Source organism: Mesocricetus auratus, unplaced genomic scaffold (genome assembly GCF_017639785.1).
Source record: "Mesocricetus auratus isolate SY011 unplaced genomic scaffold, BCM_Maur_2.0 Super-Scaffold_100011, whole genome shotgun sequence".
Lineage (NCBI taxonomy): Eukaryota > Metazoa > Chordata > Mammalia > Rodentia > Cricetidae > Mesocricetus > Mesocricetus auratus.
The window spans coordinates 43,631,012-43,641,569 of record NW_024429195.1 but is presented as its reverse complement, the minus strand read 5'-3'; the positions used below and the strand labels follow the sequence as shown (position 1 = coordinate 43,641,569).

The window sequence follows — 10,558 nt, the reverse complement described above, 5'->3', positions numbered from 1 at the left end:
GTAGTTTCCTGAACATTTCCTCATTGTGACCACACATGGTGGTTTATGAACCTGGCTCTTGGTAGACCTGTGAGTTTGAGGTCACCAGGTCTACATAGTGCCTTCCAGAGCTTTTTTTATAACAATATTCTCAAAAACAAAACACAAAAGTCAGGACAAACTGCTGGGTTTGAAATGTTAACTGACCCAGTCCCATTTTTAGCACTTTCAAATTTCCTTTTTTAGACACTGGTCAACAGATAGGCCCTCTGTCTTGGAACTCAAGAGATCTGCCTGCCTTTGCCTCCAGAGTGTTGGTATTAATGTAGGCATCACAACCCAGTGTAGCCCTTCAAATTTTGAGATAGGATCTTGCAAAATTAATTAAGCACTATCAAGTGAGCTACAATCCCAGCTTGAGCTAGTTTCTAAAAACTCTTAACAATGATTTTACAGCCTGAGCTAGTCTCAAAATAAGAAAAAAACATAAATCTTTATTACCAGTTTATATAGCTCATATTTATAATGGTTTTAGGTTTGCAGAAAAACTTAAGACTTTTCTACATACCCTGTCCCCACATACTCTCAATAAGCATATCTACCACCAGCCAATCAGACGTGGCACACTGAGAACACTAGCTCAGGCAGGATTACCACCATGAGTTTAAGAACATTAACTCATAGAGAGCCCAGGAAAACCAAACCAAACTTCTGTACTTTGTATCAGAGGATGTACATATTCATCCTTCAGCTTTTTGCTCACCCAAGCATTCATAGTTCAGCAGTGCTTCATATATAGCAACATTACTCAAGACCACAACTTGGCACTGAAAACTTATCCAACAGATTTTGGGTGACTAGGGATGGAGTTCAGATGGTTGAGTGCACACACAAACCCCCCAGCACTGAATAAATGAGGCATGCTTGACACGAACTAAGGCAAATTTGCTATGTTGCTTTTGTCAGCACACCGTAAGTGTCCCAGTCCTAACAAAACAATGCTTGCATACTTTAAATTACCAAAATTCCAGATTCAGTAGTCATTTTGAGATTCTAAAACTAGGTATGACTTTAACTCTAGCACTTGGGAGGCAGAAGGATCTGAAAATTAATAGCCAGACTGGTCTACACAGAGTTACAGGACAGCCAGGGCTACAGAGAAAATTGCCCCAAAACACAGATGCCAAGATGTTAACTTCTTAACGGGACAGTCCATCAATTGATCATTTCCTTGAGTGAGGTAAGGGACAGATAAGAGGTAGCTCAGCTGTACAGTGGTGGTGAATACATTTAGTTCTACTAGGAGGCAGAAGCAGGGAGGTTTGCCTTCAAGGCCAGCCTGGTCTGCAGTTTTCCAGGAATAGCCAGGGCTACAGAGAAACTATAGAGAAATTGTTTCATACACACCACTGCCACAAAGAAAAAGAACAAATGCATTACATTATGAGCAAATCCAAATTTATTTTAATGCCATGTCAATTCAAAAACCGCTTAAGTTAGTGGAAGCCTTGGTTCCCTGGAACAGCATGCCAGAGGTACAAATTTTATCCTTTCTCTACAAAACCCCAGGAGTCATCCAAGTCCACAGTCTGAAAGTCAGTTCTTTTCAGTCTACTCCTCTGGTTCCTGGTTTTTCTTTCTTGGAAGGGAACTCAAAATATTTCAAACAGGAAGCTGGGCGTGGTGGCGCACGCCTTTGGTTCCAGTGCTCAGGAAGCAGAGGCAGGTGGATCTTGAGTTCAAGGCCAGCCTGGTCTACATAGTGAGAGTTCCAGGACAGCCAGAGCTACATAGTGAGACTCTGTCTCAAACCAAAAAAGGGAAGAAAAAAAAAATCAAATCCGGAACAAAAAACTCCCAGTGGGATTTTCAATAAAGGTTCTAAGGTGGATCCTGAGGAAAGAAAACCCACTGGTTGGGTGTGGGGGGACAAAACCAACAACATGGTGGGGACTCTGACTGCTTTACAACGGTGAAAAATAAACGGGTAGATGTAGGGACTCTGTAAAACAAAAATGACTAAAGAGAGATAAGAAACTTCAGCATCTAAAATGGGAAGGGTCTAACAAGATACCCTTTATCATGAGGGATCTGCCACAGGTGAATAAAAAATACAACCAGTCCTCCACCTTGAAGGCAGATTAAATACTCAGTGACAGTGGGAAACAGAAAAGCCCCCAAAAGGAGAAAATGACATCAGTGACATAAAAAATTTCAGCTGAGGTTTTAGTGGTGGCGGCTAACTTAGCCTCCTTTGTTCTGTTGTAGGCCACAAACCTTGACCAAGCAGAGTAGAAAAGGCCAGAAAGAGGGGCTTGAAGACGATGGGTTTTGACTCCTGATTTTATTATTCAATTTCTTTTTCTACTGAAAGTAGTCTTCAGTGGCCAGCCAGGAAGCCTGGCCTCCCAAGACCAGAGTCAACTGGAGCTGGTTTTTTGTTGGGAAGAGTGGATGGGTGAGTGGGTATGGGAACTGGGGTGAGGGAGAAGACCCGCTCGCTCTGCTGGTGGTCTTGGTGGAGAAGACAACTGCACTTCAGAGCCTGGGGAGTGGGAGGGGATGAGGCAGGAATGACAAGCTGCAGCAGGGACCCACCTCAGTCCCCAGCTTCATTCTCTTCTAAAGTCTCTCCACTGGTGGCATTCTCTGCAGTCTTGGAGGCCTACATTCCACAACAAGAAAAGAAAGACATCAATTCCCAACTACTCCCAAAGTATCTATCCTGAAGCAGAAGGGTAAGCTCATACCCCACCATTATCAGACATTTCCCTTCACACACCTTCTTTTTCTTCTTTTTCTGGGTTTTTCGACTTGCAGAACTCTGGAGAAGAGCCTAGAAGACAGAAGAAGGCAAACCCTGAGAACTGTGGGGTGGATAAACAAAACTCTCCACCTACTGTGGCAATTCCTTTCAGGACTTTTCACAGCTAAGTAAGTGCCCCATGTTCACGGTTTTCATCAAAAACTAACCTTTAGCTCTGCGTCCTGGACTTCCATCTCAGACTTGTAGAGGTCGGGCTCAAAGGGACCACTGGTTATCCGCATGGGGCCATTGGGCATAAGTAGGACTGTAAATTTAAACTGGGCAACAAATTCACCTACGGGAAGACAAGTTCCAGTCACACCTGTGTTGTGAAGTTGCGGGCAGGGAGGTGTGGTGGGCGTCAAGTGAAGCTCTTCTTAGGACTGACTCACCCTCCTTCTCATAGAGAACATTAAACGGCTGCAGCAGCTCATGTTTGGCACACTCTACTACACCCATTCGAGCCTTCTTCTCGTCTTCAAACGCTCTGGGAAGAGAGGCACATTCAGGTCTCCTTGACAACCTACCATGCGGTTACCACTTATTAGCGTGATTGCAGGTATGATGGGAGCTGAAGGGCAGGGCATGGTGTGCAAGCCAGAGGACAACTTTCTGAAGTTGGTTTGTTCCGGCCTGAATTAGGTTAGCAGTCTCGCATAGCTCTTGACCTGCAACTGCACAAGCAACTGGTCCTGTTGTTTAAAGCAATTTCAGTTACCTCAGGCTAACTGAAAACTCTTCTGCCTCAGCCTCTGGAGTGTTGGCATCACAAGCATTTGCCACCACACTCAGTCATGCATGTTTTTAAACCACCGCTATCCTCATGCAAAAAGAAACTGTCTGGGGTTGGTCTATATTCTATCCAGCAAGGAGATGGGCAGGACAGAGGACGTGCATTCAGGCAGGAGCTACAAGTCTGGGCAGGAGAGAGAGGGGGAGGGAGGGAGGGCCAAGGGAAGGGAGGATGCTTCTGGGTATACAAACTTGAGTCAGACTGGTTCCCAGTCCTGTTCTTGCTATATGCAGTACCTTAAAGTAAATGGCATGGCATCAAAACGCCTTTCCACCTCACTGAAAAAGGCACGTGAAGTTTTCATTTTCAGGCCGTATTGTTTAGAGGGGTCTCGTTTGTAAATGGTGGTTCTCTGTCCTGCATCTTTGGCCTAAGAGAGTTAAGTTAGGTCAAATATGGTCTGATGAACACACCTTCAAGTTACCCCTTTTGCTAATTATGGAATTCTTACCTTGCCTTCTCCTGAGCTGACGAGGACATCCACAGCATAAACTTCATGTACTTCAAACTCAGCCTTCTCATGGTCCTTCCTAAAAGGATAGAGGGAACCCTAAGAGTAAGCCAAGCACAGACATAAGGGTGCCAGCCTATGATCTCAGCATCAGGAGGCAGAAGAATCAGTGCAAGTTCTAGGCTAGTCAGGACCACACAGTGACAACTACCCAGAAGGATGGCTCAGTAATCAAGAGCACATACTGCTCCTTAGGACCCGAGTTTGATTCTCAGCACCCAAACTAGCACCAAAGGGATTGATGCCTCTGGCTTCTAAGGTACATGCACTCACATGTTTGGACGTTTAGACAGATGAAATTAAGGTGGGAAAAAAAAAAAGGCAAGGCGGTGTTGGAGCACGCCTTTAATCCCAGCACCTGGGAGGCAGAGACAGGTGGATCTACAGAGCTTTTGAGTTCCAGGACAAACAGCACTGTTACACTGAGAAACAAACAAAACTCCCAACAACAACACACAAAACAACCTGATAAGTAAGCTCTAGTAGTTTGGAGAAGGTAACCATGACCAAAGTATGGACATGGACAAAAAGGACAATAACCCTGACAGCTACTGCAGCACCGTGAAAGGAAGGAATGGGGTTGGCACCTACTTCTGCTGGTCTGTAGGATTCTGGATAATCGTTTTCTCTCCGTCAATCACATGCTGCTTCAACTGGTGAGAAAGCATACCTGCAGACAGGAGAAAGCCCATGGCACCAGCTATATGGCTCCCTAACAGCTTCTAAATCTAGTCTGACGGCGCCATCATGCCTGGCTACGGAAACTTGCAGAGAGGTTTCTGCCTTCAAGCTGGAGCCAGGAAGGATCCTTAATAATACCACATCACTCATGTCAGACCTTTAACCCCATTATCTGAAGTCTCACCTTCTATTGGTGTGCAATTAAATGAGTGAGCAACTTTGTTCCAGGCTTCTGTCACTTGTGTGTTCTAGAAGTACAAGAGCAAACAAAAGTTGAGATACCTGCTCTTTCCAACTTACTCTCGTGACAGATTTTCTGACATCCCCCTCACCAAGGGCCAGTGATTCTCATTCACAATCTTATCATTCCTACAGACTAAAACATGTATTGTAAAAATACAGCCAGGCTGTGATCTACAGAGTGAGTTCCAGGATAGCCAGGGCTACACAGAGAAACCCTGTCTCAAAAAACTAAATTCTGTGCCAGCCATGGTAGCACACACCTTTAATCCCAGACTTGGGAGTCAGACAGGAGGATCTGAGTTCAAGGCCAGCCTGTTTCCAAATACACAAAAGGAGTCTGTTCTCACTTTCTGTCAGGTAGGTCCTAGGGATCAACAGTCAGCAGGCTGGGCAACAAGAGTCCTTTTCTGGTCCTAATATTCCTCTTCACCCAAGACACTAACTTAGTCCCTCTGACACAAGAGCCATGGTTCAATTTCACTTTTTCTACTTCAAGGAAATCTGAGCTCAAAATTACTTTTTTTTTTTTTTGGTTTTTCGAGACAGGGTTTCTCTGTGGCTTTGGAGGCTGTCCTGGAACTAGCTCTTGTAGACCAGGCTGGCCTCGAACTCACAGAGATCCGCCTGCCTCTGCCTCCCGAGTGCTGGGATTAAAGGCGTGCGCCACCAACGCCCGGCTCAAGATTACTCTTGAAGTGTGGAGGCACACACCTGTAATCTCAGGGGAGGAGGACAGAATCAGTGCATGAGGGTTGGGGTGGGATGACTTTTTTAAAAGTTAAATGTGCAGGGTGGCACACACCTTTAATCCCAGCACTTGGCAGGGAAAGGCAGGCAGATCTCTGAGTTTGAGGCCAGACTGGTCACAGAGTGAATTCCAGGACACCCAAGGCTACACAGAAAAACCCTACCCTGTCTTGAAATGCAATTAAGTAAATAAAATGCATAGATTGCATGAGTCCATAGCTATAGACTAACCAGTAAGAATAACAAGTGTATAAAATAATAGTAACAACTAATTTAAGAATTTACTATAGGCTAGGCACTGCTCAAAGGGCTTGAAAACAACTCTATAAGGAAACAAAAGCAGAATTTTAAGTAAAAAGTATGCAAGTTAAGTAATTATGAAGATTAAATACGAGCTGAATACAATTGTGAGAAACAAAAGAGCACACAAAAAACAATGTCGTTAAGTTCTGAGATAATGTTCACCAACAATCTAACACAATTAACACTAGCTCATAAGAACTCCACCAGATCTAGGCTTCTGATACGACCCCCTCTAAACTACAGGTGAATCCTGGTCTCTTAGGTATGAATTTGCCAGCACTTTTTCTGTCCTTTTCACGTACAGTTTTTAAAAACTTGTTACAGTGGGGGCATTGGTGACGTACACCTTTAATCCCAGCACTCGGAAGGCGGAGGCAGGTGGATCTCTGTGAGTTTGAGGGCAGCCTGGTCTACAAGAGCTAGTTCCAGGACAGCCTCCAAAGCCAGAGAAACCCTGTCTCTAGGGGAAAAAAAAGAGAAACTTGTTTCATTGTTAGTTACCTACCCCAAATTATTTTGAGATTAAAGTACACATACAAACTCTAAAAATGGCCTTTATGTAAGAAGTCACATCCCTACACCTTGCAAGTACTGTGGTGGACACTTAGCTACCTGCTGTTCCGGGTGCCTGATTCATCTTTGCAACAGGAAGGAAGCACCTTACCTGGTTTCCGGGTTTGACCAGTCGTAAGGCAGCTTCAGCACAAAGATGAGCTGCCTTAATGACATCTGCTTTCCGGCCTGTTACCTGGGTCCCCTGTGGAGAAATATGATCAGTATCACCTGGAAAGCTCACTATATTCATGAGGGCAGCCAATCACACAACACCACCAGAAAGTGGTTTCTTTTTGTTTCTCTGGATACTCTAAGACTACGTGGTAATACAGAGTGGAGCACATCTAACTAACACTAAAAAGGTATGCTACCCACCTGAGCCACACCAATGACAAAAGTGTGAGCCACATTAGCAATGAAGCCATCCACATGGACTCCAAGGTCACTGAAAGGCAAGGATAGAACATTTCATTAGGAACCAACACTGCTTAAAGGTGTAGGAAAATGACAAATACTCCAGAATAGCTTAACCTTACATTTTTACCAAGTCACCTTCCTTGAGTATATAGTCCTGGTCACTCTTCAAAGGGGAGAAGTGACATACACAGTTATTTACGGAAATGCTGGTAGGAAAGGCAATACCTGTAAAAAGAACCATCAGCCTTACTGCCTTGCTCTGCCGTGGCAGCACTTGTTGCCCTTGAGAAAATCGAAGGGGCTTCTGTTTCAGGGACTTGCTTAAACTTTACTCAGTTTAGATCGGGAAAGGAAACCACACCCATCCCACCTGCTACTCCAGATTTCCAAAAATTTTAATCAGAGATGGCCTGGACTTTACAATGGGGGGCGGGGAGCCCTGGATGGATAGGGTCAAATGGGAAAAATGAAGAAGATTCTTCCCCCTTTACCTTTCTTCATTTCCTTTTCCTTCTTGAAGATTTTCCCTGTCTCTTCCATTATCATGGCATCACCTTTCTCACACAGGCTCAGCACCGACACACCTGAGCTGGAAGCTTCCACCAAAGAGCGAAGTACCCCTGGGGACAGAATCCCATCAGGTCAGTCCTGCACGCATTCACTGTCTAATTAGATGTGAAGGTGAATTCATTTTCTAATACTTCCTAGTGCCATTGTCTTAAGGCAGAAAGAGGAAACAAATTTTGTGCCCCGGTACAATCTATCCACCTTTAAGCTTATTTTGCTTTTTTGAGACACCCCTGACTGTCCTAGAACTATGTACACCAGGCTGGCCTGGAACTCAGAGATCTGCCTGCCTTTGTATCCCCCCCCAAAACAAAACAAAATCATACCCAGTCTTACTTTCTACCTTCCTAAAATAAAAAAGGCCAACGCTTATTTCTCTCCTTTAAATTGTGTGACACCTGGATAGACAGAGCCTTGCGCCTTCCAAAGATGTTATGGTATACAGAATCATGAACGTTAGGGAAATGTGTCCAAGACACCCCATATGCACAGGCAGAGCAGGAGAAATTTATAGGCATCAGGGACAAGGGGAAGGTACACATAGAGTTGCTGAGTCAAAGTTGAAGCATTGTTAAATGTTACCTTCTTCCCTAGACTCTCTAATTAGGAGTAACCACAATTTATGTAGGCGCATTTCCCCATATGCAAGTATATAAGCCCAGGGGAATTAATCTAAGGTCTCACAAAGATTCAGGGGACTAAAGATTTACTTTGAGTAGATCGAGGAAACATGTGATCAGTTTCAAAATTATCTAAAGTCACAATTGCCTATACAGATAGAAATTTTGTCTGATTGAAACCAATAATATCAAATACTAAAACCACCCCAGATAGGGATATTATTTTGTATATGTCCTCTCTATGATCCATGGGAATTCAAGGCTTGATTTCTTTTGTGTTTTGGCTATTCTTTGGAGTCCAGAAAATACTCGGGTTTAACCAAAGGCATCCTAAATACCTTCTCCAATTTTGTCAAGACCATTTCTATCTTTCTATCCCCATTAAGAGGCTTTTAAAAATGGAAAGAGCCGGGTGTGGTGTGGTGGCACACGCCTTTAATCCCAGCACTTGGGAAGCAGATATAGGCGGATCTTTGAGGCCAGCCTGGTCTACAGGAGTACCAGGACATCCAGAGCTCACAGAAACTATGGGGGGGGGGGCGGGGGACGGGACGGCCATGACTTGGAAAGAGAAAGTTATCTGCCCAAGTGGCAGACAACTGTTAAGAATGAGCAAGAAATGCTTATGATACCCCTAAAATTCAGTGTTCCTCTCCGCCCCTTCCCAGCATTATTGACAGGCTTGCCTAGCTGTGCTCTAAGCAGGACCTCAGAACACTGTCAAGCCTCTAAGAACAAATATTCAAGGCCATCTCACAGGCTGGGGCAGCAGTCAGTAATCTGGTCCAGAAAACCGAGAAGCTGCCGACGTGCCCCGCAACAGTCCCTCGAGCTAGGTCAGGGGAGAAGGGGGCCCCCACCAGGAGGACCTGAAGTAGAGACTTTTCTGAAGCACGTGGTGGGGAAGCACGGTAGTGGAGGAAGTGGGGAGCCAGCGATCCGCACTGGGACCTGGCAACACGTGCCGGCCTGGCTCCTACGGGTCAGGACCCGCGACTGCCAGAGGGGCGCTTTCTGTCGCCAACAGCTGGGAGCAGCACCCTTTCCGAGGTGGCCTCACAGCTGCCAGTCGGAGGAAGCAGAGATCCGGACAGACCGAAGGGTGACGGGCAGAAGACGACGCGCCTTGCCTCCTTACCAACCGCCTAGGGTCGGAGCATGTCTGGGCCCCTCTCTGCGCTCCTCGCGGTCGCCGGCCCGCACCTCCACTCTCTCCAGCCCAGGCATGGCTGCTCAGTTCCCGAGGCGACACCAGATCTCCCCACCACGTCGCCCCCGGCCGTCGGCACGCGCCCCTCGGTGGCTCACTCCGCAAGACCCAGCCGCTCCAGCCCCTCCGGAGACAGCCCCAAACCTCTCCCTCTCAGCCTCGATTCCAAGACCCCCGAGGCCGCACTCACGGTTGGCGATGTCGCCCCCCATCTTATACTTGGTCACGACCAGGTCCTCGGCGATAGTTTGCTCCTGCTGCTCGTCTTCGCCCGACATCTTCCTACCACCACTACTGCAGCTTCACTTTCCCTGAGCTGCGGCCTCAGTCTCCCTTCCAGCCACAAGCTGTAGCCAGAGTCTCTTCGATCCGCGAGGAAAGCGCGAGCAAGCAAGGGAGCGGGAGGGCGGGCGCAGAGAGCGAGAAGCTGCGAGCGCGCGGGCTAAGGCGCAGGGCACACTGGGACAATGAGTCCGGCCGGCGTCCAGCCTTCAGCCGCCCTCGTGTGCTCGGGAACTACAATTCCCAGCCTGCTCCTCGCGACCCGCCGCCAGGCCCTGGGGCCTTGCCCTCCCAGGTCTGCGCACGCCGGAATCGCCGGGCACGCTGGGAAGGGCCTGGCTCCGGCGGGAAGGCGGAGCCGTTGGAGAGCTTGAGGGAAAGCGTGGTCTCTCCGGGAAAAACCTCACTCACCAGAGCTCGAACTCGTAACAGAGGGGGGCGGGCTAAGCGAAGTGGGGCGGAGCTACGCGGAAAAAAGGGTTTAGAGGCCACTGAGCAGGGTGGAGCAGGGTGGAGCAGGGTGGAGCAGGGTGGAGCTAGAGGACCAGGGTCACTGTTGGTTCACCTAGGGCGGTTATCCTGTGCTAGGGTAGCCTCGGATTCCCGGGTAGACAAGCGTGACCGGCCTGGCTGGTCCAGTCCTCTTCTGCTGGGAAAACAGGAAGGGGCTGAGCGGAGGCGGTGCTGGGAGCGCGGGACTAACTGGACAGACTAACTAGACAGTTCGAGACATTATTCATTTACTATGACCTGCTAATATAATAAGGCCAAACTTGCTACTATACTAGAGTAAAATGGCACTATTGTTCCAGCGGTAGGTTTTGATGGGAGCATCTAAGGGAAA

General features: G+C 47.2%; 1 protein-coding gene across 1 annotated transcript; it reads right to left on the bottom strand.

Moving 5' to 3' along the window:
* Positions 1–1,420: 1,420 nt before the first annotated feature.
* Pa2g4 (proliferation-associated 2G4) lies at positions 1,421–9,880 on the bottom strand. Its single transcript, XM_040754677.1, has 13 exons — positions 9,623–9,880; positions 7,527–7,655; positions 7,155–7,260; positions 6,994–7,063; positions 6,728–6,820; positions 4,955–5,018; positions 4,681–4,759; positions 4,030–4,108; positions 3,815–3,948; positions 3,178–3,272; positions 2,953–3,080; positions 2,762–2,815; positions 1,421–2,644 (listed from the first exon to the last, which is right to left on the bottom strand). The coding sequence occupies exons 1-13, from the start codon at positions 9,708–9,710 to the stop codon at positions 2,579–2,581; spliced, it is 1,185 nt and encodes a 394-aa protein (XP_040610611.1). The 5' UTR covers positions 9,711–9,880; the 3' UTR covers positions 1,421–2,578.
* Positions 9,881–10,558: the final 678 nt, after the last annotated feature.

Coding starts and splice junctions, on each gene's coding strand:
- Pa2g4 (XM_040754677.1), bottom strand. CDS start 9,710: ATGTCGGGCGAAGACGAGCAGCAGGAGCAAACTATCGCCGAGGACCTG. Junction 7,656..9,622: donor GGGGGGCGACATCGCCAACC/GTGAGTGCGGCC, acceptor TTCTGTCCCCAG/GGGTACTTCGCTCTTTGGTG. Junction 3,081..3,177: donor TGTTCTCTATGAGAAGGAGG/GTGAGTCAGTCC, acceptor GTCTTCCCGTAG/GTGAATTTGTTGCCCAGTTT.